Genomic DNA, 27866 nt, shown 5'->3' with positions numbered 1-27866 from the left:
AACAAAACATCAATTCTACCCCGATCCGATTCCACCAATAAAAACATCACATACCTTCCATTAGTACACCAAATCACTAGTTCAATCTCTTACCTTTAAAAAAGAAACAACAAAAGATGATGATAAAGCTATTCTTAGACATTGATATTCGTTGCTTAAAGAGTAGAGTATATTAACAACAAAATTAACAACATTAACATTATTCTGATTAAGAATTAAAATGGTGGTTACACCAGTCTGACACTCCTCTCTTCTCACGTCTCTTTCATTTTTATCATCAAATTCCATTTTACGGTTATCTCTAACGGTTACCTTCCTTAAAAACATCTTTAAATCTCTCTTTTTTTCATTATAACTGTCTGAAGAACATAAACTAAAGTGTTTTATTCACTTTTTACTGAAAATGGTGTTTAAAAATGTGAACTTTCATGTTTTTTATAATGATTTTGGGTTGTTTTGTTGATATTTATGTGATTTGGTGATTTGGGTTGTTGGAAATGGAGCCTCCGAGTGGTGTCTTGGCTTCTGTTTTGCAGTTTCTTCGTTTTTTGCCCTTTTTTGTAGGTCTTCTTCTTCTGGGTATCATCAAAGGTGAGAACTTTCTTCATGTTTATGTTGCTGTTTCTGTTATTATTGATGTTTGTGTTGTGTGAGTGTTCATTGAGATTTAGTGTTTGAACCGACATTTGAGCCGGAATCATCTGTCCCATTTAATAGGAATATTTATAATAGTTGGGCCTCAACCATAACCTTAAGGTTTTGGTTGAGTTGATCTATCATGGTATCAGAGACAGTGTGACCGAAGGTCACGAATTCAAATCCTGGCAACCTCAAAACCCCTCAAAAACTCGAAGTGGAAACCAGCACACGGTACGGGGGAGCCGGTGCACAACTAACCACTCTTCAAGCCCAACGGGCATTTGAGTGAGGGAGCGTAATAAGAATATTTATAATAGTTAGGCCTCAACCATAACCTTAAGGTTTTGGTTGAGTTGGTTCATCTATCACCATTTTCGTGTCCTATCTTGTGTTCCGGTGGCTCCTAATTTGACACGTATGCATTAATCGTTAAAATATTGAGTGAATCATATAAGAGGGATGATGTGGAAGGTATTGGAATTATAGTTAAGCAAATGATTGAGACGGAGGAAGTAATTGCTACCCAGTTAGTTACTTATCTTAAGTTGATTGTGGTTGGTAATTGAATTCAAATTCATCATCTACTTGTTCACTAGTCGAGATAGAAAGTGCGTGAAATCCATCCTAGTTATTTGTTTAACTATTCCATTTTGTTTAGCGTTCTATTTTTAGGGTGTTTTTGATGGGTAAATTGATCATCTAATGCGATATGGGTCAATTGTCGTCTAGAAGCATTAGGCTAAATTTGTTACATTCCCAATCGTGCCAAAAATGAGGTGAACAATTGACGGGCACAGAGGTTTATTGTTCTTTGAATTGGTTTGTTTTTAAAATTATACTTCTTAGTTAATGTACTTTGTTTTCAGTTTGCGTAGGATATGAATTCTCAACTTTTGGTTTTGTGATAGTTTGTGGCATACTCCGTATTAGTTTACTAGTAAGGGATGACTATAGGAAATACCTATTGTGGAATTCTCCGTCCATAGATGGTAAGATGGAGGTATAGTTAGTTTGAGTAAAAAAAGTTATGCTCATATCGCTTAACTGTCTTTTGCGGTGAGATTAGGTTTTTTAACTGCGCTAGAAAATGTGGCAACTAGGGTTAAGTAGCTCTTGTTTTAAGGAGTTGGAGTGGATTGCTTGATTTCAACTAGTCTTAACTTCTTTAGGTATGTTTCTATATTCGGATCTTGCGTAAGGTATCAGGAAGTTTAATGCTGGTGGGTGTGTCGTTTATTTTTGATGTGGAGCTGTCTCCACTTCTATTATTTGTTGTAACTCCAATCACTGAAGTTGAGTACGCAATTAAAAGACGTAGAGACCACCATATTTGATGTAATTCCATTCATTTAAGTTGAACCTCTGCACACACCTTAAATGGAAAGATGCATTTAGTTACGCTTCTTTCCATGTCATCTCATTATCTACACGTAGATTATCACCTTTTCACTACTAAATCCAATTCATTACGTTGTATTTCTTTGATCAAGTATGAAGTTGCTACTTGTTTGGGCACTAGAGTTAAGGAGAATCAATATCATGTGGTGGAAAATGTAAGTTTAGGGACGATGTGGGGTCACAAACTTAATGGCCAGCCAAAAAAGGAAAGTAGGAACGTTATCGTTGGTTAGATAAAGAGAAAGTATGAGTATATATATGGTAGAGTTAGGTTACCAATCTTTTGCTATGTAGCATGCTATCTATATTTGGAGTTTCCATCATTAGATTCTGGGTGGGATAGAATCATCTGTTAATGGACTTGCCAATGTATATGTCGTCTTTGATATTTTGAGTGTGTTTCGTAAGTAAAGCTCCAACATGTTGATGATCTAGAAAGAGGACTTACCATTGGGTTTCGTGATTAGTTGAGCGAAAAAAGGCTGTTATGATCCTCAATTTTAAGCGCTAGTTTTTATGTGTGCAAAAAAAATAAAAAAATTCCATTTTGTTATGTTGCTTTTCACACTGGTTTTTATGGTGTTTTTGGAATTGATCTCTTCAAAAGGGCTAGCTACAATGATAATTAAATCCAATTGCTTTTCAATGTCTTTCTTAAGTCTAGTATGTTTAGGCTCAATCAAGGTCTTGTTATTCAATTGCTGTATAATGTTTATGTAAGGCATACCGATGTTATGTCTAACGAAGATTCTATTTTGGAACACAGTTTACTCTGTTTTCTGAGAGTTCTGAATTATCTTCGTAACTTTTAAGGATACTTAGGCTACTGAACTTATATAATGATAATATCCCTGAGCTTGATTTTTACACACAGCTATTTTTTACGTGGCATAATTGTTTACTTCACTGAAATAGTGAAATAGGGAGTTATTGTGTCACTTCAACTATCAGAGTTCCGCTTTCAGTGTTCATATCCTATCTCTGCTGGTATTAGGATCAAGCTAGATTCCTTTACTCATTCCCTCAATTTCTTCAAAAACACCATTAAATTTGGGATCCATTATTCTTTTGATTGGCTTTTTTGAATCTCCTGAAAACCTACACTGATAGAGATAACGGGAACATGAATGGAAGAGTGAGAGTTACGCATGGTTGTAGTTAAATTTTGCTACTGCTCTTTAATTGAGTTCCGACCTTTTGAGGTATGTTGTTTTCAGCTAAAGAAATAATAGTCTTGCAAAGTTTTACGAATATACTTTTATGAAATTATTTATATAAATATAACACTAATTTTTATAATATTTTCTATGTAATTTTTAAATAACAGTTCAATGGTTACCTTGGAAATTAAGCAACATCAATGTTACCCAAGGCATAGCACTGTGTCGCTAGTCATTTTTTTTTTTTTTTTTTTTTTTTTTTTTTTTTTTTTTTTGCAAACGTGTGCATCTAAAACATCCTGTGTGGTTTGCCTAATACCTCAGTGAGCCTTGCACAGTTGCACTTAGTGCATTTTTGTGAAATTGCATGTTGACTGTTGCACAGTTGCACTTTAAAGTAACGGATGACTTGTATGCGTTTAGGAAATTGCATGTTGACTGTTGTAGTTGAAGAAAATGTTAGCTCATAGATAAATGTTCATGCTAGAGTCAAATTTTTGTTGCAGGTTTATTATTATGCCCTTTGGTATGCTTGCTAATGACTGTGGGGATCTCTGCAATTACCTTGGGTCTTTGGCCAGTTCACTTCTGTTGGACGTTTTATTGTGTCGTAAGGTGCTTTTCTAACACATCAAAATATAAATTGTGATAGTGTGTGCCACTTGTGTGGAAGCTAACTATTTTTTGGTTTTGAATCTTTGATATCAGAGCTAAACAAGTCGGACCTGTGCTGAAGCTTGTGTTCTGCCCTTTTATAGTTATCGTGTTGATACTCTGGCCTGTTGTCAGCATTATATCAAGCATTGTAGGTGGTGCTGTTTATGGCTTTCTGTCACCAGTTTTTGCTACTTTTGATGCTGTGGGGGAAGGAAAGACTGATGAATTCTATCACTCTATCTATGTATGTAATGTTTTTTTTTTCCTTTTTTTGTGTGTATGTGTGTGTGTGTGTGTGCGTGCCTTGCACTGATCAATTAGGAGAGGAGAACAACAAATAGCATGATGTTTATTATTAGCTTACGTTACTTTGATTGGTTGGCGTATTTCTTAATTTAAGTCTTAATGTTGCGCACTTCCGCCTTATTTACAGGATGGAACTTGGAGTACCGTTGAGGGATGCTTTACCGTTATAAGAGATTTTCGAGATGTTTGTTTCCATTCATACTTCTCAATTATGGATGACTTGCGACAACGTGGTCCTCCAGATGCAAAGTATTATGAGATTAGGTTTGTACTACCTTTCAGATTGAACGAAATTTATTGCATGCATATTATTTAGGTGATTTCGACCAAACTATTAATGCAAGTTGCTTTAGACTTTAGAGATATACTACATCATCAGAATATAGTTTGATATGCGCAGGATGATTAGTTGTAAACTTGTAATGTTGTCTGTTTTCTTTGTGTATCCTCACGGTTCTGGTTGGGAAGTCACTTTCAAGATACTCAATACAAACATTAATACTGGGATTGGCATTGTTGATGTGACCTGTACTCCAGACACTCATATTTTGATTTTTGTTATTCTTGCCTCAAACATTTTTGCATTATGTAGCAGCTTAAAAAAACACCTAGATTTTCATTTTTTTTTTCATTTTCTTTGAGGATCTTTAACCAGCAATTTTAATTTTATCGCAGAATACTTTATCTTCCTGGAGCTATTATAGCTGGCGTTTTTGGTCTTTTGATTGATTTTCCAGTGATCACACTTCTTGCCATATTTAAAAGCCCGTACATGCTTTTTAAGGGATGGCGGCGTCTGATACAGGATCTAATTGGTCGAGAGGGCCCATTTCTGGAGACTATATGTGTCCCTTTTGCAGGCTTGGCTATTATTCTGTGGCCTTTAGCTGTTGTTGGAGCAGTATTAGGCTCCATGGTTTCTAGTGTTGGCCTGGGTGCTTATGCTGGGGTGATTGCATATCAGGTGAAATTTCAAAACATTGTTTACATTAATTCAGCGCTCTTGTTGATGTTCTTATTCTATTTAAAGATTCTTTTTCCTTTTTCTGGTCCTGAAGTAAAAATTTCCCGAAAAGTCTAGGACTAGGGTAATTCTGCTCTATAAAGTATGAACTAATAAGTTGACATTGGAATTTCACTTGGTCTCCTATTTGTTCTGATTGCGAGCCATTTTGGAATCAGGATCCTGTGCTCCTACTGATAATGCCTATTGATATTCATACATCAAATTTTTGGTATTATTGTCTTGTGGGCTTTAAACATTGGGATCTTATTATTCACTAGCGCTTGCTGAGCTTCCATAGGATGTAGTTGATTGGGTGGAAAAGATAAATTAAGGATTTTTTCATTGTCTACATACATGAGAAATTGTAGGAAAGACCATCCTGTTGGGATATTCCGTTACATCAAATTTTTGGTATTGTTGACTCGTGGGCTTCAAACATTGGGATCTTATTCACTAGCTCTTGCTGTTCCGTAAGATGTGTTTGATTGGGTTTAAAAGATAAATTAAGGATTGTTCATCCCGATCATGTATGGGGAATTGTAGGAAAGACCATCCTGTTGGGATTTTTCTGTTGTAGGCTGGAAAACAAAAGTTATGCTTTATTGGTATTACAACGCGTTTTGGGACTTCGTCTATGATTCCATTGGAAGGATACCTTACTCCCTTGTTTCAAATATCGAACTATGAAGTGTGAAGAAGATGGTTGAAGGTTGAAATAAATTTTGTCGTCATTCTGATGGTATGGTGGAAGTTTCTGTAACAGCATAAGTAACAGTATCATATTGAGGATGTATATGCCATAATTTTGAATAAGCTTCGAGTGACATCCTGTCTTCCACAAGGTTCTTTGTGTAGCATCTTAACTGCACCCTTGCGTGAAGTACACACTTTGAGAGAGAGCCTTCCTTAAGTTTGACCTTTCCTGTCCGTTAAAGTCAAGAAAAAAAAAAGAGCATAAGCAGTATAGTCACTTGGGAAGTCACTTGGGAAGTACGTGATGTTTGCAGGTTCTGTTTTCTTTGGAGGTATAAAATTACAGATTGCAGTTTTAAGGGAGGTTGACGATTCTGCTGCATGGTCTGTTGTGGTTTCTTTTCATGTATAGTCATTGTGGTTAAGAGGGCTTTTCGGTTCTGAAAATGTGACCTAAGCTCACGTCCTTTATGTTACTGTCACATAAAGATTTTGGTGTGCCATTTTTACTTTAAAAAAGCGTGTCTCGAGTACAGCTAAGGTGGATTAGGCATTAGCCAAAACGCATCGGTACAATTTAGGCGCGCCATTTAGATAAGACTCAGCTAATTGAGCTCATTACTACGCACTTTCCATGTCTTTAATTTCTAGATCTTAAGTATTCCATTTCTTTGCCCCATTACTCATAGCTTTTACTTCTTTACATATTGGCCAACTTTACAATTTCTAGATCTTTAACTATGAATGTCATCCCACCTTCGCGTGGCACCTTGTGGCTTCAGCTCCTTTGCGCCTTGGTGCGCCTCTTCAAACTAAAGTACCATGTACAATCTGAGTGAAATAAGGAGACTTCTCATTGGATAAGATGTGCCGTACGGGTGTACTAGGTTCTATAAACTTGTCTTTTGTATTTTAAAGGTGGCTCCAGCTCTTTAGTATGTCAAGTTGTCAACTGTACATGGTAGGAAATAAGTACTGCCCGGCGCCTGCTGTTTTGTAAATTTTATCCAATGATTTCAACATCTACTTTTTGGCCATGGGAATGGAGCAAACTCTTTGGCCAGTCGTTTACCTCTTCGTGAGAGCACCCGCGGCGAGGGGGGATTATACACTGTTGTCGACGGTGGACACCTCGGTTTTCACCAAAAAATATCTACTTTTTAATTTGAACTTGCTTTAAATGTTGAATTTTGTCAGGCACCCTTTCCTTTTCGGGAATGTTAAAATACACAATTCTGAGTATCAAAAGGCTGAATTGTTGAAAGTTTGTTTCTTGTGTCATGTAATTGTTTCGAAAACTATTACTCAGTCAGTGGTTATATCTGATGTCCTGGTAGCCAATAGGTTTGTTAATTTTGATGAATATCCGAGTGCAGGAGTCTTCCTTGTTGATGGGGCTGCATTATATTATTGCAGCACTGGCCATTTACGACGAATACAGCAATGATATTATTGATATGCCTGAAGGCTCTTGTTTTCCAAGGTATTGTTTGAATAATTAAATGTATGTATCCATAAAATTGTTGAAATCGTGTTATACGTTTTTGGGTTTTCTTGGAATTTTGGATACTTACAGTCATAGATGTATAGATAAGTTAAGTTCAATAGTGATTGTGGCCTTGTGGAAATGTAAGCTGATAAGGTGAAGAGTGATTGAAAACAATATGGGTATACATGTCATTAAAGAAAAAATGGGTTTGCGGGGAGGACTGTTGTATACTTTTCACGTGGATAATGGTTTTATTTTTACGTCTCTTTACTTTCTGCCTTTTACATTCCCTTTCCCGTCTAAGTTGCGCTTCTATTTACAGCGGTATCTTCTTTTTCTCTTTTACTTTTCAGTGCTTTCTCACCTACAGCGACAGTTTCATTTGACGATTCATGTCGTAAACCCCAAATGATCTTTGAACTAACATTGTTGTTGACTCGAAATTCTGTTTAACCAACTTTCTACTTGTTTCTTGAAGTTCATATTCCATTTTTGTCATTTTCGACGCTGCTATGTGGATAACCTTTTCCCCCATGTGAACAGACCGCATTATAGGAAGACGGATGGATCATCACAACAAACTCAAACTAGTGCACCTACTTTGTCGAGGCCTAACTCTTTCCAAAAAAATCTCTCTCGGAAGGGTTCCTTAAAAAATACTATGGTTGAATTGAAGCCGTTGGAGGTAAATTATCTAGATGAAAACAAACATTTATCGAAAGAAATATTCACTAGTAATAATTCCGCTTATTTATCTACAATTTTGTAGCTTTTGGATAGCATATTCAAAGAGTGCCATCACCAAGGAGATTTACTGGTCTCTGCCGGCTTAATTTCCATGAAGGACGTCGCAGATTCTAAATCTGGCAAAGATAAGCAGGGAGTCATTAGCATCGGTTTGCCTGCCTATTGCATCTTACAGACACTTCTACGTTCTGCAAAAGCCGGCTGCCCTGGTTTGTTGTTAAGTAAGTTTAGTTGTTGGTCATTTAAACTTAGGGCACCAAAGTGGTATTAAGCCCAAATCTCAAGGCACAAATTTGGGATTTTCCTTGTTTTAATGTACATGCTTTGTCTTTGAAGGTGACAACATTACTGAAATAACGAGCACAAACAGACCGAAAGAAGCTTTCTTTGATTGGTTTTTCAACCCACTGTTGATCCTCAAGGAACAAATAAAAGCTGAAAACCTCTCTCCCTCAGAAGAGGATTATCTTGGTAAATTGATTTTATTAGGCGGGGACTCGCAGAGATTTCGAAACTGTTGTACAGGAAATGCCCCGGAAGATGAGCTTAAAAAAGCAGAACTTGAGGCATTGGCTCGAAGGTAAGTAATTTATGCGCTTTAATTTAATGTTTAATTATATTTTAGGTCATATTAGAAATGAAAAATTAAGGAAACACATCAATTGAGAAATGGTACAGTATATTTTTAATAGATACTCGGTAGATTGTTTCCGATTGACCCATGTTAAAAACGCGTCCAATATGTTCCATGTGTTGCGTATGTGTTTAATTTGGTTACGTTACATGTAATGAAGGCTTCGGGGGATCACAACATCTATAACAAGATTTCCAACCTTTAGACGCCGCTTTGAAAATCTTACTAAATCCATATTGGAGAATTTGGCGAAGAAGAACGGTGGAAGCCATCAAGGCAATGATCGCAATGGATCAGGATCCGGATCAGTATCCAAGTCAAGGAACGGCATTGTTAGATTCCTTAGTGAAAGATCTTTTAAACGTACTCAAAGTGATTTTGATTCCGAGAGTCTCTCCCATATTCCCATTGAGAAGGATTTGGAGATACAATAATGTGGGAGGTTCGGGTTCTGTCGTTACACTTTAGAGTGTTGTATATGGTTTTATTGCAATTGTAATATTTTCTGTAGTGTAGAATTTTGATGCTTGTAATATCAAAAAATGTAGCTCTGGATAAACATGATAATTTATTCATGGTTGGTTTTATATGTATCAAGTTCTGCCTTTTTCCTTTGCTGCTGCTCTGTACTCAAAAGCCGACTTCAAGAAGGCGGCAAGCCGGAGACAATTTCAGAAATAGACTCCGGGCTCCATGCATTCCTGACTCTATAAGCGTACGAGCCTAATTACAACCTTATGAAAAGATGTCATTACAATTATAACCAACATAATCAGATGTAAACTTGCGGGATTAAACGGAGGTATTGTGGACAATAGGTCCCAGGTTTGAATCGCCCCTCTCTATTGTAATGCGATTATGTGCGCGCTTCGTAAGACAAAAAAAAAAAAAAAAAAAAAACTTGCGGGATTAAAGTTGACAAATCGTGACATGTAATGAATCTAACTGTTAACAAAAATAAAACTAGTCATAGTTCAACATCATCTCTACCGATATAACCAATATAATCAAATGTGAACTTTCGAGACTAAAGTTGGCAAACTATGACATGTAATAAATCTAATCTTAAAAAAAAAGAAAAAACTAGTTGATTGTTCAAGGTCGTTCCTACTAATATAACCAACATAATTAAATATGAACTTTCGAGACTAAAGTTGGCAAACGTAACATGTAATGAATCTAGTAGCTATTAACAAAAACTAGTCGATATAATTCAGGGTCGTCTTTAATATAAACAAATCATAACATCTCAAATTCTGAGAAATAAAATCCCGAAACCCGATCCGATAGAATTCGAAAATTTTGAAAATCGTGGTTGGAGACGGATGACACAGTGAGGCAGGTAGTTAATGCTTTGTCCTACAGCAACCGCCTAACCGTAAAACAGTCAAACCAAAGCTTCATCTCTCCAACAATGGCGAAATCGATAATCCTCTGCGTTTTCTTCATCATCTTCTTCGTATCTCCTCTCTCTGCCATGTTAACGCCATTTAACGACCTTCGTCCACGAAATCTCATCGAATCGCTCAATTTGTTTCCGAAAAAATCCGTCAACATTATCGACGACGGCGACAATGGCGATTTGCCGAAGCTTGATGGAAGACTCGTTGAGAAGAGGTTTAAATTTCCTAATTTTTACGATGCTTCTGGAATTTCTGTTGAAGATTTAGGTCATCATGCTGGTTACTATCAGATTGAACATTCTCATGATGCTAGGTTTGATTTACAGCTTTAATTTTAGTTTAATCGTCAATTTAATCGTCTATTTTCGCACATTTTGGAACACGTTATTCTCATTTATTTCTGGTTGATTGATTTTAATAGTGAATAAATTACGAGGATTATTGAAAAGTTTGATTAGTCGTTGATTATTTAGGGTTATTAAGAATCGAAGAATGAAATTGTAGTACGGAGTAGGTATTTCGGTTTCGGGATTACAGGTTTAGCAACCTAATTGTTACAGTAGCATGCAGACCCAAGAAGCCGAGGAAGGAACTGAAATGTGGTGTTTTCCGTGTTGTGTACTTCTTCCGTCCCAATCATTTGTTTACCGTTTATATTCTATGTGGAAAAATATTATATTCAAAGGTATAAAAACAAATGATTGAGACGCAGGGAGTATTATTTGTGAAAAGAATTAATGTTTTTGGTGTAAAATGAAGTGTCGGAGTGTCCTACCACGTCTGAGTGTCGAGGGTCGGACACGAGTACGCGAGTTAATATTGAGAGTCTGAGAACATAGGTGCTAATGAGATAAGATTTTAAGAAGAAGTTGCTGTGTGCATATTTTCATCGAATTTTTCCTGAAGGTTTTGCATTGTGCTTGCTGTAGGCATTTGTTTTGTTTCTTTTTCAGTAGGTTTTAAGGGTGCTCCTCATGAATGGTTAAATGCGGTTTATGTACTGATTATGCCTGCTATTACCCTCTATCAATTGTAGGATGTTCTACTTTTTCTTTGAGTCACGACGAAGCAAAGAGGATCCAGTTGTTATCTGGCTAACTGGAGGGCCTGGTTGTAGTAGCGAGTTGGCTCTGTTTTATGAGAATGGACCATTCAAAATTGCCAATAACTTATCCCTTGTATGGAATGAGTATGGCTGGGACCAGGTACTGTTTTCTTATGAACAATATTTAAAGTCTTTCTAAAGGACAGTTCTGTTTTTACGAAAGAGGTAACATCGCAGTAAGATATATTTAGTACTCCTTACTATATTTGTCTGAAAATCATTAGCTGTATGAAATGCAATCATCTTAGATTGATACTGTCTAATAATGTACATAGCATTAAATGGTGATTGTAAAATCATCTAAGATTCATCATAATTATGCCGAGTTAGTCTTAATTATTGTCCCTTTGTGGTGTTCTTGAAAGGACCATTTTTGTTGCGTGACAAAGTAGTGGCCTTATACATTTGGTACATTGTCATGACTTTAGGTATCATAGTCTCATTATCATGCTGTTGTTTTGTTTATCTTTGTGGAAAACTTTGTAAAATTCATTGTGGCATTACTGATTCACGCGGAATCCTGTAGTGTATTCTAGAGATGGTATAGAGCATTGTCCATTCGCCTAGAACATTTTAAGTTGACTAGAATATTCTAGAAATGTGTGGATATATCAAGATTATGTTTATTGTAAAGTACTCTTAATATAGTAAGATGTTCATTTATGCTCTAGTGCTGGGTACTAAGAGTAGAATGTTTTTGTGCATTTTAGAATTTCCTAGGTGTCTCAACTCTCATATATGTACATGTGTTGTGTAGTCTAGAGAATCCAGGGAGAGAAAAAAGTGGGGAGTGAGTAATAGTTTCCATTCCTGCTTTTCACCATGGGCTTGTATGCTCTTATCACTTCTATCTTTGTCCATCTCACACACTTATGCAGAAAAAGTACGTGTGGATTCCAACCGAGTGTGTGTTGGTTCTAGAATATTCTAGGTGTTTCTAGGATGTACACAAGTGTCCTGTATTTTAGAAAATTCTGTGTGAAAAAGTGAAGAGTAACAGTTTACATTGACATTAATACAAAGTGAGGTTTATGCACTCATGCCTTGACAAAAGGGTGTGTGGTGACATCATTAGGTATGCAGTTAAGTAGTGATGCACATAGGGATTAAGGACCTAGAGTTGAGCCTAATTGGAAGCCTAAGTGGTTGCTGATGGATGATTGGTGAGTGCCTGAGTGGTGTGTTGTATTTGTATGTGACCTTTTGTGTTTCATTGTGAAGACCCTGTCAAGGTAGGTGATCTCGTGAAAAAAACATTTTTTTTTTTATGTGGCATTAATTCTTTGTTTCAACAACACAAATACTTTGAAATTTCTACTTGGCGGATATTTAAAACTGTCGATCCCTGCGGAAAGGAAAAAGGGGATTAGTGAATTTTCTAATAATTATAGCCTTCTTTCTCCAGACCTCTGGAAAAAGCATTAAAAAGGCTAGAAAATGAACAGCTGATGTCGTTGTTCTTGATCCGTGACGATTCATTGTTAGGTGCTTCAGTTCCATAGCACTCAAACCTGAATCTGTGCTCCGAGACGATGTCGATCCATAATTCCATATATAAGGGATGTATGATTCTTGACAAACAGACGTACTGGTCCCTTATTGACTCTCTCATTAGTTCTTGTAATTAGATTTATGAAGTCGTTTTCACCATGACCTCTTTTCTCGCTACTCAAGAGCAGATATTATCTTTAAAAAAAAAAGAGTTAAATGGTAAGCATTTTATTTGTCATGTAAATTGTTTAATAGTGGGACTTGGTGTGATTCTACAGGTGTCAAATCTTATCTATGTTGACCAGCCTATTGGGACTGGTTTCAGTTACTCCTCTAATAGACATGACTTGCGCCATGATGAAGAAGGGGTCAGCAGTGACCTTTATGACTTTCTACAGGTAGTTCTCTGCCTCAAAATATGTTGTCTGCAATCAAACTCTTTTGCGAAGCATCCCTTATTTACGTAGTTTTATTTATGATTTATGATGCTGAATTGAACTTGTGTATCGTATAGTGAACTAGTTGTGATGTCAAAGTTTTAAACATGCACAGCTTTATGGATTTTAGAATAGGCTCATGGTTAACGTAAAACTCTTGATGTTTTTACACATATCAGACAGCTAGTTCGAGTGAATTTCAACCTGGGAAGTCCCCTAGACACAGCTACACAGATTAGGGGATAAGAAAAGACTAAGAGGTATAGGCGTATAGCAAAGTAATGTGAGATGATCATGATTGTATTACTGAAGAGTCCTAAGCGCAATGAAGTTGTGAAATCATCGAATTTGTTATTCATACTTTGGCCCTAAAAGCTTGTGCCTTACTGAGTAGTGCTATAAAGCGTATATAAAACATCTACCTTTTGTAATTTTTTGATAATAGTGTATTAGTGTTTGTTGATAATTCTAATACCTTTTGTTTACAATTTTTTTTTAAAAACATCTACATTTTGTATCTGTCTTTTATTTTGCAAAACTCCGATCTTTTATGAACATTTTCTCTAAACCTGTTAACTATATCAGTTTTAGCCAACATAAGACATTTCACGGCAGATATCAATCATAAACGATCTTTATTTTTGCTCAGCACTGTATTTTATTAGGAGACAAACACCATTCCTGTTCGATATTAGCCAGAAAATGTCTTTTTATTTTTGCCAAAACTAGCTTTTGATAGAAGGTTTTTGGGAAATGTTTTAAAAAAGGTAGGAGTTTTGAAAAAAATTATAAAAGTTAGAAGTTTTGTACATGAGGTATAGAAAACATGGGAGTTATGTATTAGTCCAAAAAAGTTGTATACTCCTATTTCAACTGGAGTACGTATTGCTTTATAATTACAAAGACCCCAGAAGCTAGTCTCATATAGTAATGGATAAAATAAAATTGGCTCCTTTAAATAAAATTGACTCCTTAAATCCCTTTGCCTTCCATTAAGTAGTAGATTTTGTCCCTTTTCTGGGTAAGAATCACTTGAAAACCACCTCTGTATTGAAGGGAAAGGCTGCGTACACCCGGCTCCCCTTAACCTCCTTGGTAGACATTGGGTAATGACAACGATGATGTAAGGGATACTTCAATCCTCTTCATTTCTCTACCCGGTGAAGTAAACTATGTTAGGAAGTGCATTTTTCAATCATTCAGTGAGTGCTGGGAGATTGTGCTATCTCTAAACTGTATCCCTTTGACTGTATTTTCTAATCAGGTTTTAAAATTTTCATGGTATGGTTGGTATCACAGTTCGCTTGTTATTCTTTCATTTGGTTTTGGTGGTTTGATACTTGGTGGGTCGCTTGTCAAATACCAGGCTTTCTTTACTAAACATCCGGAGCTTGCGAGCAATGACTTTTACATAACCGGAGAGTCATACGCTGGCCATTATATCCCTGCTTTTGCTGCTCGTCTGCATGGTGGAAAGAAAGCTGAGGAAGATGTCCATATCAACTTGAAGGTATGCCATCATTTTGTCTTTTGTCTAATTTGTGTTTGCTTTTGGCTAATCGTTTTTAATATAAGCTAAACCTTCTTTAACAGGGATTTGCCATTGGCAATGGCCTTACGGATCCTGCAGTGCAGTATGCAGCTTACCCTGATTATGCATTGGAGATGGGTTTGATCAAGAAATCCTCTTATAATTTGATAAAAAAGCTGGTCCCTCTGTGTGAATTATCCATCAAACTATGTGGTAAATCATAAGTATTCAGTTATGTTGGTGATTTGAAATCTTATTGACTAATTATGTTCGGGGTGATTAGAAATAAGCTTTATGCAAGCTTGAATAGTTCGTAATAAAGTATGATTGAACGCGATATGAGTTTATTTGGTGATTTAGAAAATATGGTATTGGAAATGGAGGGAAAGAACTCATGTGGATGATAGGGGTTGACTTGAGATCACCTTTGCTTTATTTGAATCTTTAGATTTCTAATCCTTCTTTTTGCAAACTATTTCGTTTCATTTGATACTATTATTTGTTCATCATTCCATGTTTTACAGAATTTTTTCTTCTTGATTTAGTTCATATTTAATTCTCCAATATAAAACTCCTTCAAGCTCTCATTTCATTTTTTTTTTCTCAAACTTCATTTATTCTCCTTTCTTCCCTTCACACTACTTTTTGCTTATCGTTCTTCATTTTACTATCTTGATTAAGTTATTTCTCTTTCCACACTTTAGTATTTTACTAACTTGATTTAGTTCAGTACGACTTTTCATTTTAGCATATCCAAATATATAGGACTACCACTTGTAGCAGTTTGTATTTCCTCTCATTATTTTTTCTCAATTCAGGTACAGATGGGACGGTCTCCTGCACGGCTTCATACTTCCTATGCAACCCCATATTTGGTGGTATTAGGTTGCTCATTGGTGACTCCAATGTATGAACAATGGCTCACGAAATTAATTATTGTCATTGTTGATAAGTACTCCGTATGTTATTATCATGTGATTTTTTCTTTATGAATATTACGTTGTGATGAATTTGTTTTTCCTTTTTTTTTTTTCAGTATTATGATATAAGGAAGAAGTGTGTGGGTAAACTCTGTTATGATTTCTCAAACTTGGAGAAATTCCTTAACCAGGCATCCGTTAGGACAGCTCTTGGTGTTGGGGACATTGATTTTTTATCATGTAGCACAACCGTGTATGCAGCAATGCTTGTGGATTGGATGAGAAATCTGGAAGTAGGCATCCCGGCTCTTCTCCAGGATGATGTCAAGCTGCTTGTATATGCCGGAGAGTATGATCTCATCTGCAATTGGCTCGGTAAGAGATTACAGATGTTCCTAATCCACACTGAATATTATTTCACCATCATCTCTGATCTCTGAAATACTCAGAAACATAAATGTCTTATTTCTTATGCTGACATTGGCTATGACTTATTTAAACTAGGTAACTCGAGATGGGTGCATGCTATGAAATGGAGCGGTCAGACAGATTTCGTGGCATCACCTGAGATTCCATTCGAGGTGGACGGTTCTCAGGCAGGAATACTGAAAAGTCATGGCCCTTTGAGTTTTCTCAAGGTGATTTCTAATTACTGTTGTACTATGAGTCTATGCCTATTCCCTAGGAATTGTTTTATGAGACTTAGTAATCCTAAGCACCTAGTTTCCTCAAGCAGTTACTGTCCTGCAATGCTGTCTCAAATTGTGAGACGTATATTCCGTCCATCCCATTTTTATTCACTGTTTGATTTTTGGTGGTCAAATGATGTTGACTTGAGAATTTTCTCTTAATTTACACAACTCGTAAAATATAATGTGAAAAGAGTAGTTTAGACAAACCAACCAAACAAATTTTACATTGTATCTGTACATATGCTTGAAGAAATTAATGGTCAGAGTTGACATTGATTTACTGCTAAAGTCAATTGTGGACACGAAATTTGGAATGAAGGTAGTAATTAAGGGTTAGATTAAATGTTAAATGGTATGTGTAACCAATGCCAAAGTCAACGCAAATTGATCGCTTTTAATGAGACTGTTCCGATTTAGAATTCACTTTCCATCGGTTCATTTTTGAGCTAGTCATTTGATGAAATACTCTGTACTCTGTACTGGTTATTTCCCTTGTTTTGCTTCTTGTATTGGGAATTCTTATTAAGCTGCTTTTAAACAGGTTCACGATGCTGGACACATGGTACCTATGGATCAGCCAAAGGCAGCATTAGAAATGTTGAAGCGTTGGACCGAGGGATCGCTTTCTAAAGCCACTTCTACACCTGGAAAATCAGTTGCTGCTTATTAATTGCTTTGAAAGGATGTTGTGGCCTTGGTTTGACATTATGTAGTTAGAAGCGATTTCTATACCTCTGGTTAGAAGCGTATGTGTGTATATTTATAGATAAGCCGTTCTACCAGAAATGATGTCGCTTGTAGGGTGTTGGAACGTATGGACATGGTAGCACATCGGATCATGCAACGTCTTTGTATCCTTTCTATTAGTTCCAAGGACTGTTCGATGATAACAGCTTACGACCAATTATCTGTATTTTCTATTTTGCTTTGTTCTCTTACTAATAGAATTTTACAAATAGCATTTATATCCTTTCTTACGCGTTTTGTAGTGTGCGGTTTCTAACCTAATTGCATTATTAAAAAAAATCGATACCACTGTCAAAAAAAAAAATCGATCCAAAAGCGAATGTAATTTATACTACCATGAAAGATATATGAATAATATACGCTAAAGGATCTCGGGCTTCTTGTAAATGCCACATACATTGATACATAGGCTGTCAAGAATGCCGAAGGGTCAAAGTGATGGACTATATGAAGTCGCAAGATAATCCGGGGAATATAGCCTCTAATTATCGCAAAAAATACGGAAATACAAAATTATATGACTCATTTTGCAAATTTGTGCTCTAAAAAAGAAGTTTCATTTTACTTTTTGAATTAGATTTAAATAAAATAAAATTCTTGGCAAAATTAAATTGTTTTTACCTATTTTGTCGATGAGTAAGTTAGAAATGCAACAAATGACTGTAGTCGTTCGAATCTATTTAACTCGTCATATATGAAAGCCTTGATTCTTGAACTTGTAAAATATTAAGTCAATATTGTTGTGTTCCGCGTACATTAAAAGTCTTTAGATTATATAACAGTTCTGAAACTCGTACAGATTTTACTCGTTTCCAAATATAATTTTTAGCTACAAGTTGGTTTTCGAGCTTGTATAATTAAAATGCAATTCAATTCAACGCATCTGAATTTTGTTCTACCATAGCCACTAATTAAGTATTTAGATGAGATTTTTTGAACTTCTAAATTAGAAAGATATTAAATTCGAATTACAATACAAACATGTATACAAACAACAAGTGTTTGATAAGGAACAACCATACAAAAATACAATACCCTTAGTCATTTACAATGAATTTTCCCAATTTGTAAATACCAACAGCCAAAAAAGCCTCATCTAGTACGATTTTCCTCCTATTATGTATTTATGTACATGCATGCATATTTATTTCCACATTTACGACTTTTCGCTATTTTTTTTCGAATGCTAGTATATATATATACATCATATTGTTTCTACTCGTACTTCATTCACTAAAATCACTTCACAATTCGAAAAAAAAAACATAGAAGCTTACAACACATAAATTGTTCATTTTTTTTAGTTTTGTGATATTATTCTTCGATTCAATGTCTCGATTTATTTTTACACTCGTATTCTTTTTATTAATCGTTCCTCGAGATACATTATCCCAAGGAGGACAATGGCAAATTCTTCAAAAAAGTATAGGCATTTCCGCCATGCACATGCAACTCCTCAACAACGACCGTGTGATAATCTTCGACAGGACCGATTTTGGTCCGTCGAATCTCACACTTCCATCATCAGCTCAATGTCACCCTGGTGTCCACAACACCACTGATTGTACGGGCCACTCGGTTGAGTACAACGTCTTAAACAACACATTTCGCCCCTTGAACATCATAACTGACACGTGGTGCTCCTCGGGTAACACCCTAAGTGACGGCCGCCTCTTACAAAGCGGTGGTAATGGCGCTGGGGACCACGTTTTTAGGATGTTCTCACCGTGTCCTACGTGTGACTGGAATGAACTTTCTGACCGTTTGTTCCAACGTAGATGGTACGCGACTAACCATATTTTAAATGACGGTCGGACCATTATTATCGGTGGTATCGACCAATTTAATTACGAGTTTTTTCCGAAAACACAACTTTTTCAATTACCCTTTTTGTCACAAACTCGAACATCGCCCCAAGTACAAAACAACTTGTACCCTTATGTCTTCCTCAATGTAGACGGTAATTTATTCATTTTCGCTAACAATAGGGCGATTTTATTTGACTACAACAAAAATAACGTCGTCCGTACTTACCCAGTCATCCCAGGCGGGGATCCGAGGAATTACCCGAGTACCGGGTCTGCGGTTCTCCTACCATTTTCGGGTTCAGATCTCGAGTTTTTAGTATGTGGGGGTACACCAGCGAATTCTTTTTTGTTGGCGTTAAAAAAGTCGCAATTTCTACCGGCTCTTAACACATGCGCGAGAATTAAAATTAATGACCCGAATCCGACTTGGGTCATGGAGACTATGCCCATGTCGCGAACCATGGGTGACATGTTGGTCCTTCCTAATGGGAAAGTTCTAATTATTAACGGAGCTAGATCCGGTGCTGCTGGGTGGGAACTGGGCCGTGAACCAGTTCTTAGCCCAGTGATTTACAATCCGGGCGGGGCGTTAGGTTCACGGTTTAACGTCTCGACACCGAGTACAATACCGAGGATGTACCATTCTAGCGCGGTTTTATTACGAGACGGAAGAGTATTAGTAGGCGGAAGTAATCCACATCAATATTACAACTTCACAAACGTGTTGTTTCCTACCGAGCTCAGCCTAGAGGCGTTCTCACCGCCTTACTTGGATCCGACCAACTCCGAGCACCGCCCATATATTAGGGAGCCTGTTGCAAATACCAAAATCACCTATAATAAAACACTTGTGGTCAACATCTCGATTCGCGGGAGACCTAACCTGGGTTCGATCAAGATAACCATGGTTAGGCCAGCCTTCAACACACATTCCTTCTCTATGAGTCAAAGGTTGCTTGTGCTAACCCAAACAAAGCCCATAGTCCGCATGGGCCATGGCTCGTTCCAGGTCGAAGTGTCAACACCCGGATCCGCAAACCATGCCCCACCCGGATTTTATATGCTGTTCGCCGTGCATCAAGATATTCCCAGTGTTGGGGTTTGGGTTCAGATTCTATGATTTATTTGTATTCATTATTCAACACACCATTCTTTCTATATGTATTTTTTCAAACACAATATTATTGTAGAAATATTATAATTATAACACAAATTCTCATTATAGAGAGAGATATCCGTCTAGTTATATACGGGCCAAATATTCACCCACTTTAAGCATAGACAAGCAACAAGTTGCATGGTGGGGCCCAAAAATGTCACCCCTTTAAGCATATTTGACCCGTCTTTCACTTTAGACGGATATATCCGACTATCTGTCTATAGTAATAGACATGTCTTGCAAGTTGCATCTAAAACACCTATAATTCGTAATTAGGCAATTAAACCCATTAACTTCAATTATAACTGGACGATCTTATACAAAACTAGTGTCAGACCGTCTCATACAGTAATTTTTGTGTGAGCAATCCGTATGTACAGGTGAATATATTACTGTTTTGTATTTGTGTACATGTATTACAAAATACAGCTAACAGAGATGCTAAAACAATTGGTACTTACGGCGTCTTTTTAGTTGGGTTGAGAATCAACATCGTCTTGGAAGCCAGATATTTTTGCAAGCTCTTCAATTGTTTTTTCGCCACTAAAGACCTGAAACAAATGTTGCAGGTTAGAAGTTAGAACCAAACAAAACTTTGACCCAATGAGCAAGTTAGGATCGAGACTTGATGACCCATTTTTAGTGAATGGGTCAAACCAAACCCGCCAAGAAAGCTAGTTGGGGCCGGGTTCAAGTTGACCCCAAGTTCTGTCAGCGATGAGGAGCAAGATCCCAATTCACAGTTCAAGCATACGTGAATAACTGCAAGAAAATTTGACGCACCTCATCGTTAATTACCCACGTTGGAAATCCTGGAACTCCGATGCAAGCGGGGGCTATCAAAGTTCCCTTTTTGACGCCATCTGGGAAGCATTCCACATAATCTAACAGCTTGGCCGCCTCACGTCCAAACATCTGAAAGTGAAACGGAAATCGTATTGTATTATAACCAAATGAACATATCCATACTGAGTAACTCGTAACAATGGTTTTTGAGCAGCTGTATCAACTACTCCCTCAATCACAATTTATATTGTACCTAATTAACTTCCAATGGTACAAATGTACAATGCTGATTTTGACCGATATTTTCTTTGGAAACATGGACTTAAGCACGGTCAAGCAGAAAAGGACAATTGTTATGAGTTACACAGTATGGATATATAAATTATCGGTCAAAATTTATATTGTACCGATATGTTTGAATGGGCTTCATAAAGTGACCTCTACATCAGTATTTCAGTGAGCCATCAGAAAGCAACCTACATGACTCCCAATACTAAGGGGTCGGTTTGAAAAGGGGATTTGGGAGGGAAGGAATTTGGGAGGAGGTAATTTCCTTTGTGTGGTTAGCAAAATGGGGGTAAAGTGATTTGGAGGGGAGGGAAAATGTATCCCTCCATTTCCCATTTCCCCCCCTATAAGGCCACATGGCAAATTACAATCCCTCCAACAAAGGAGAGATTTGAAGGGAAAACTCGCTCCCTTCAGGCATCCCTTCCACTTCCCCTTGCCTGCCCTTCCCTCCCTTTCCCTCCAATTTTGGTATCCAAACATAATCAAATGTAGGTTCGGTTGAGAGTAACCATTTATGTTGTTACCCAATGAAATTGAGGTGTGAAAGGGAATATATATGTAAGAGTATTCACATGCCAATGAATCTCAAACGGATAAGCACTAGCATCATCATGCTAATGATAATCAGGAGCTGCCAAATGGAATAATTGGTTATATTGACTGTTGCACTAAATGGAGTTCCGTAACATGAGTGCTATCGACACAAAAATTTAAGTCAGTGGGTGAGGACACAACCACGATTTGGAAATCACATGCTTCAATTTTTTTCTTGTAAAACATTTGAACGCATGCATTGAATACTCAACAGAAACAAATAAATACTAAAACGGCAACGCCAAAGACAGCTACTATAGATCACTGGTCAGTATCACATGCACAAGAATATGAAAGCCCTAAAATAATGTTTCAATGCAGAAGCCAGCATAAATTAATATGCTATGTTACTCTATACCCTTTCCCCTAATTTGTCTTTACCTCTTTCTGTTCATGGCAATGCGTACACCAAAATGCCCCATACATCTTCGCCCCAATAGAGTGGAGATGTTTAGCAAGAGATATTGTGAACGGGGTTGATTCCGTAGTGATATCTGTTACATAATATGAAAATTCCAGGGCTCCAGATCTACTTAACAAAAGAAAGGGACAAAATTGCACGTATCAGTAAATAGCATCGCATCAGAAGAAAACAATTGTCAATACTGTATTTGGAACACGTAAAGAACAAGCACAACATTGGAAGTATTAGTAAATAACATTACACCAAAAAAATGGTTTGGGAGGCAGACAGCTGAGACAAGAAGTTTTTCTAGAATTTCCACTTAGAATAGAAAATAAAAACAAAACTTAAATAGGAAGACATTACTATTGACCATGGCTGGCAATATCACTACAGTGCAAACTAGCTCTCTAATCTCGTCAATTTTGCTAAAATGACTTTGGACATTAGTTTTCTAATCCTGTTATTTCATTATTTTATGTCATTCAGGGTTATCAGAAATGATTCACATCAGCTTCCTAAATCTTATCAGGATTACGGCTCCGTTACAGTTGTTGACTTGGAGCATTAGTCTAAATTCTTCTATTTATTGAACAGGACTTGTCTTCGCTCTCATAATAATATAAGCATGCTCACCGACACCCTTGTTATTATAATTGAATATCCAAGACATTACTGCTAATTAAGCACTGAAGCTAACTACCTATATATAATACCAATCCCCTGTCTCCCTTCCTCCAACCGCGCTAAACAAACAGTCCAAGTATTCACTCAGCCTAAAACCTGGAGATTTCGAATCCACCTTCCCCCAAATGTTTTTACTTTCAACCTGGAGATCAAGCTATAATATGACTATATCATTCTCTGCTAAAGCCCATCCATGTACTTCTTTAAATACTTATTCATACACCTCTGAATCAATGAAAATTACTGGTACATTCTTTTTGAGATATTTACAGTTATCTTTAACCTTATCCAATGCATTGTTCCCAAAATTTCATAGTGTACTACTTACATCTCCAAATAATTGGTAAAATCTATGGCCATCACCAATGTTTCCCTGTGTACATACATTACAGATACATGACTTCGATAAGCCTGCATATTCAATCATTCTCAAAGCAGATATGCAATTAATACCATTACCAAGATCAAGCTATAATATGAATTGTGTGTTGAAAAATGTTTGAAAAAACTTATTTATTTCCACCAAACCGTTTTGCTCATGTGACTCTATGAGTTGTAACTTCAGTCCTCAGTGTAGAATAAAATTATCAAATTACCTCGGAGAGGCTGACGATAGGGAACTGTATGAGGTGCTTAAAACGCCAAACACAATGGCGGCCGTAATTAATGGTAGAGCCATATATTTCTGTAACTCCTGAAACCCAAATTCCTGCAGTGATTTTCAAAATTGATAAAAGGTATGGATCAGAAACGAATAGATTATCAGCAAATCAGTAGCATTTTATAACTTTTTTTCTAAGTGAACAATATACTCCCTCCATTTCACTATGATGTTCCTATACATATGGGGCTTTGCGCACAATATTTTAGGAAAGAAAAATAGGTGGTTTTTATTGAAGGAAAAATATGTGGTATAAGAGAATGGGGTAATATAAGCCATACATTTTGTTAGAAGGGAAATAGGAACATCATAGTAAATATGACTAAAATGGAAAGGATGAACATTACAGTGAAAAAGGGGTAATACAAAAAGACAACCTTTAAAATAATGAAGAACAAGCTAAACGACAAAACAGCAGAACCCAAGCAATATGAACATGATGAAGCTCCACCAAATCTTGTAGTAAGAATGTACAAAAAGTAAGCACTGGCAATTGCCATGGAACCACTGAGAGAAAGAAGGAGTAGACGACCGTCTGTTTGATTAATATTCAGAGGCAATTTCCATCCGCCTAAATTCAAACCAAGTAGTAAGATAAGCCCATATGCAGTCATGCCAATCAACGGAAGGGGTACGCCTGGCAAATGCAAACAAAATTGATCATGGATTCCTCTTTTAGATGAAATTATAATGGATCTGGCCATTAATGCCCAACAGACAAGCAGCTCAGGCACAAAATAAATAGCAAGAACACCGGATATTGAACAGTTTAAGGTGTGATACGAAAAAAAAAAAAAAAAAAAAAAAAAAAAAAAAAAAACCATCACAAACCACTGTCCTCCACAGGTAAACCAAGACAGAGTGACAAATCAGTTGACCAAGGAACAATTTATAAGCCAAAACCTTCACCCCTAGGCACAGCCTAGAGAGTACATTTAGAGCCAACACAAAGGAATACTTTGCGTGATCAAGCCAGCAACATTTTAAGGTGTTAATATCACAAGTCTACAACTCTCTCATTGACTCTTAAGACCACAGCCATTACTTTTGTGCTTCTGCAAGGCCTTAAAGGCTTAAACTGTAACGTTACATGGATTAATGCATATATGGTTTTACATAAACATCAGACACAACCCCTTATATACTTGCCTGGTTCTTTAAGTAGGTAAATTCTGTGAAGTGGATTGTGCTGAGTTAAACTCCACAGAGCTCGTGCAAAAGTATAGGCTGAATCCTTGTGAAGGGCCCTCGTTTTAAACATTTAATGTCATCAATCAATGAAAAAGGTAGACGTTTTGAGTCCTAAATTCTGAATTGAGCCAAATTAACCTAACACAAACACTCCCTCCGTCCTAGTCAATTGTTTACCTTTGGTTTTGTTTTGTCTTTGTTTTCTGAATGGCAAGTTGGCTAGATTGCACTTTTATGCAAGTAAACACACAAACGACGGTCAATTTAGACATCAAAACTTCCCCAAAAAACAAAGGTAAACAAACAGCCGAGACAATTAAAATGGAATAGGTAACCTAATGACCGAGACGTAGGGAATAGAGTACTTCATGTGAGCAGAACAAAAGATGTTGTAACTTGAACAATTCCATGCAGAAGCTATTTCTAGATGAGCGAACCAATAGTCAACTCAAGGATCACTCAATAAAATATCTTAAAAAATGTATTCAACTGCCACAAGCCCATAACAGATTGGCAATCCAATTAAACTGATTCTACATAGGAATATCAAATTACATTTCCTTTCACTAGCTAGGTAACAATCACATCATTTAGGGGTAACAAAGCACTCCTCAGAGAGGCATTCTAAGTTCTAACCTACATCTCCTCATAATCGTAACAAACCTCACAGGACGCGGGACACAAACCACTACTCCCTCCGCATCAGATTAAACTTCATAGTGTATGGGGGCAAGTTAGACACTTTTCATGAAAGTAGGTAGTCCCAAAATGAATATAAAGTTTAACCCGAGTTGCCCGAAATAGAAAAGTATGAAGTTTAATCTGAGCTGACAAGGATCATTTAACACTCAATTTAAGCTTCAGAACCCCGATTTTTCACTAATTACTGTAAATCAATCCCAGCATAACACTAATAACAACTTAAAAAAAGGATGATTAACATAATATTACCTAAAACAACAGCATAATCACTGGTGAGCACATCACTGCAAGAGCCACCACCAATAGGGCAAAAGGGTTCAGCATTAAATAACTTTAGGTAAGTCAGATAACTAGTTTCTACAAACCCTAATCCCCCAATCCATGCGCACCAACTGTATGATGAAATGTCTGAACTAGATGATGAAATGGGTAACTTCTCCACATCTTCAGACTTATTATCAGTATCTTGAATTTCACCATTAGTACACTTTGATGGAAGTAACATAAACCCTTTTCTGTAATTACCCTGTTACATATAAAAATCACAGTTAGTAAATTAGTCAATTTAAAATGGTAGAAGTGAAAAAGAATGAATTTAGGTAAATGGGTTTACCTTACATGTGGGATTCAAGGGTATAGAAGGAGGAAAGTAAGAAATTTGGGGTTTAGGGTTTGTGGAAATGTGAAATGATGAGGATGCAAGCATCATTGCCTGCATTTTTTTCTCCAAATTATGATGAACTGATTAATTGATTGCAGGTTGTCAGTAAGGAGCAAATTTAGCAGCTTGCTTCTGTGATTTTGTTCATTCCTTGTCATAGCAATAATAAGTACTGTACCTCCTAAGTCCTATTCTGTCGGACTGAAACCGTCTCAACTGAATTCAGCTTATACAAATTTATAAGAATTGAAATTAAGTCCAAATTAAAGGAGTCGAGACTCGAGTCTTATTTCACTTATGAATTAACGAGTATTTTTATCTTGCCTTGGATATGAAATAAAACAATTCAGAATAATATTTTTTTATTTTCATGTGGAGTTCTAAGTACTATGCAAATTGATTTTAATATTACATGTTTATAATCTTATTTTATCAAAAGTAAAAAATCATTCTTTTTTTCCCATTTCATTATACTATTGTTGAAGTAGCTTATTTTAAAATCCTTTTATTATTTTATTATTACAAAATACAAAGGAGTTCATTTTTTCCAGGCCTTCTTAAAATAATATTGTCCGATGTACCTAAATCTATTAAATACGCACATTTAAATCATATAAGTATATATAAAGACTTGTCACTTATACATGCCTAATTCTCTTCCCAGAGTTGTGTATTCACGACAATATATCTTACCCAAATTTATGTACTCACCACAATATATATTTTCACTAGCTTAAAAAAGAACAATCTCATCGAAAACAAAAAATAAGGAAATCCACAAAAAAATAGAGTAAAAAAACTAACATAATCCAATAAAATAGGACAATTCATCAACATCTAACTCATACCAAGTATTAAAAACCTATTTATAATCTACTCTAAATTAAATCATACTATCATTAGACAATAACAAATTTCTTAATTAACTATTATAAAAAAATACTTACATATATAAACCTCATTTACCTTATTTATTAATCTCATTCTTTTTATTTGCAGTTGTCTACTTATCATATATCAAACAAGACACTGCATTTTCAGAAGAATCACAACATAATATAATTATCACAACAATCATGGCTTACTTTGTTTTGGCATTTACATTAACATTAATTATGTTTACTAATGTTGTTATAGCTGAGGGTCCTGCAACATCCCCTTCAGCATCTCCAACTGCAAGTACATTAACATCGGTGTTGGAAACGCCAATTATGGCTCCTACAGCGTCTGCACCCACCATCATTGAAACCGTGACATCTCCGTCTCAATCTCCATCTCTTAGCCCTATAACCTCGAGTTCAAGCGCAAGTGCAGAGTCTCCTGAAGAGGAATCCCTTGATGAATCCCCTGTTGGTTCCCCTGTAGAAGGACCTGCTGCTGCACATGCGCCTGAAGCCGCTACCACTGCTGCTGATGCAGAGGCACCTACTAAGAAAAATGGTGCTACAACTGTTGAATTGTCGGGTTTTGCTGGTGTTATCGCTCTTGCCTCTTTCTTTTATTGAATTGGCGGAATAGATACACGAGATTTCCATTAGAAAATATACAATTTATAAAAACATTTTTGAGATAGATAGGTTGCATGGGCAATGTTTTACATAAAACATATTACTTGTTATAATATAATATGTTTGGATAATATTTTTTTAAAAAAATAGTGTATGATACTCTATAAAATAATAAAGTTTCGAATTCATTACTCCATCTTGATATTAGAAAGCTCTCTTGTGGTATCATCTAATAATTGTTGTTTTGTAAATTATATACGAGTATATTGAAATGTGTCCTGAATGCACTATGATAACCATATTTGGAAGATCGACCACCGATACAAAAAAATGCCTTGCACCGCACATCCTCGGCAGTCG

General features: G+C 36.4%; 4 protein-coding genes across 9 annotated transcripts; 3 read left to right on the top strand and 1 right to left on the bottom strand.

Moving 5' to 3' along the window:
* The first annotated feature begins 70 nt into the window (after positions 1-70).
* LOC141599012 (putative membrane protein At3g27390) lies at positions 71-9341 on the top strand. Its single transcript, XM_074418876.1, has 10 exons — positions 71-591; positions 3704-3812; positions 3906-4098; positions 4288-4424; positions 4836-5124; positions 7236-7342; positions 7892-8033; positions 8118-8316; positions 8432-8675; positions 8890-9341. The coding sequence occupies exons 1-10, from the start codon at positions 498-500 to the stop codon at positions 9161-9163; spliced, it is 1788 nt and encodes a 595-aa protein (XP_074274977.1). The 5' UTR covers positions 71-497; the 3' UTR covers positions 9164-9341.
* A 629-nt stretch (positions 9342-9970) lies between these two features.
* Positions 9971-17273, top strand: LOC141599009 (serine carboxypeptidase-like). Its single transcript, XM_074418874.1, has 9 exons — positions 9971-10445; positions 11169-11337; positions 13007-13126; positions 14532-14675; positions 14759-14909; positions 15515-15603; positions 15733-15991; positions 16121-16254; positions 16850-17273. The coding sequence occupies exons 1-9, from the start codon at positions 10144-10146 to the stop codon at positions 16976-16978; spliced, it is 1497 nt and encodes a 498-aa protein (XP_074274975.1). The 5' UTR covers positions 9971-10143; the 3' UTR covers positions 16979-17273.
* Positions 17274-18335: 1062 nt separating this feature from the next.
* On the top strand, positions 18336-19983 carry LOC141599007 (aldehyde oxidase GLOX-like). The gene has a single exon (XM_074418867.1). It carries the CDS (start codon positions 18385-18387, stop codon positions 19981-19983), a length of 1599 nt encoding a protein of 532 aa, XP_074274968.1. The 5' UTR covers positions 18336-18384.
* On the bottom strand, positions 19501-26143 carry LOC141599008 (thiol-disulfide oxidoreductase LTO1). 6 transcript variants are annotated; one of them, XM_074418870.1, is made up of 8 exons: positions 25951-26143; positions 25587-25863; positions 23822-24081; positions 23380-23492; positions 22075-22225; positions 20806-20937; positions 20484-20573; positions 19501-19746 (listed from the first exon to the last, which is right to left on the bottom strand). In XM_074418870.1, the coding sequence occupies exons 1-7, from the start codon at positions 26053-26055 to the stop codon at positions 20493-20495; spliced, it is 1119 nt and encodes a 372-aa protein (XP_074274971.1). In that variant the 5' UTR covers positions 26056-26143; the 3' UTR covers positions 19501-19746; positions 20484-20492. The 6 variants fall into 6 exon arrangements, with proteins under 6 accessions (XP_074274971.1, XP_074274970.1, XP_074274972.1 ...); XM_074418869.1 differs by having other exon boundaries at positions 19501-19697; XM_074418871.1 differs by having other exon boundaries at positions 19501-19675.
* Between the last annotated feature and the right edge of the window lie 1723 nt (positions 26144-27866).

Source organism: Silene latifolia, chromosome 9 (assembly GCF_048544455.1).
Source record: "Silene latifolia isolate original U9 population chromosome 9, ASM4854445v1, whole genome shotgun sequence".
NCBI classification, from domain to species: domain Eukaryota; kingdom Viridiplantae; phylum Streptophyta; class Magnoliopsida; order Caryophyllales; family Caryophyllaceae; genus Silene; species Silene latifolia.
This window is presented reverse-complemented; position numbering and strand designations above follow the sequence as displayed.

Bases quoted from the DNA above. Each gene is read 5' to 3' on its own strand.
- LOC141599008 (XM_074418870.1), bottom strand. From the start codon at position 26,055: ATGCAGGCAATGATGCTTGCATCCTCATCATTTCACATTTCCACAAAC. The intron at 23,493-23,821 runs GTTGTCTTTTTG...AAATCACTGCAG, and splicing joins TGTTCTTCATTATTTTAAAG to GAATTTGGGTTTCAGGAGTT. The intron at 20,938-22,074 runs GTAAAGACAAAT...TTTCACTTTCAG, and splicing joins ATTGCCATGAACAGAAAGAG to ATGTTTGGACGTGAGGCGGC.
- LOC141599012 (XM_074418876.1), top strand. From the start codon at position 498: ATGGAGCCTCCGAGTGGTGTCTTGGCTTCTGTTTTGCAGTTTCTTCGT. The intron at 592-3,703 runs GTGAGAACTTTC...TTTTTGTTGCAG, and splicing joins TCTTCTGGGTATCATCAAAG to GTTTATTATTATGCCCTTTG. The intron at 3,813-3,905 runs GTGCTTTTCTAA...CTTTGATATCAG, and splicing joins ACGTTTTATTGTGTCGTAAG to AGCTAAACAAGTCGGACCTG.
- LOC141599007 (XM_074418867.1), top strand. From the start codon at position 18,385: ATGTCTCGATTTATTTTTACACTCGTATTCTTTTTATTAATCGTTCCT.
- LOC141599009 (XM_074418874.1), top strand. From the start codon at position 10,144: ATGGCGAAATCGATAATCCTCTGCGTTTTCTTCATCATCTTCTTCGTA. The intron at 10,446-11,168 runs GTTTGATTTACA...TATCAATTGTAG, and splicing joins GAACATTCTCATGATGCTAG to GATGTTCTACTTTTTCTTTG. The intron at 15,992-16,120 runs GTAAGAGATTAC...TATTTAAACTAG, and splicing joins TCTCATCTGCAATTGGCTCG to GTAACTCGAGATGGGTGCAT.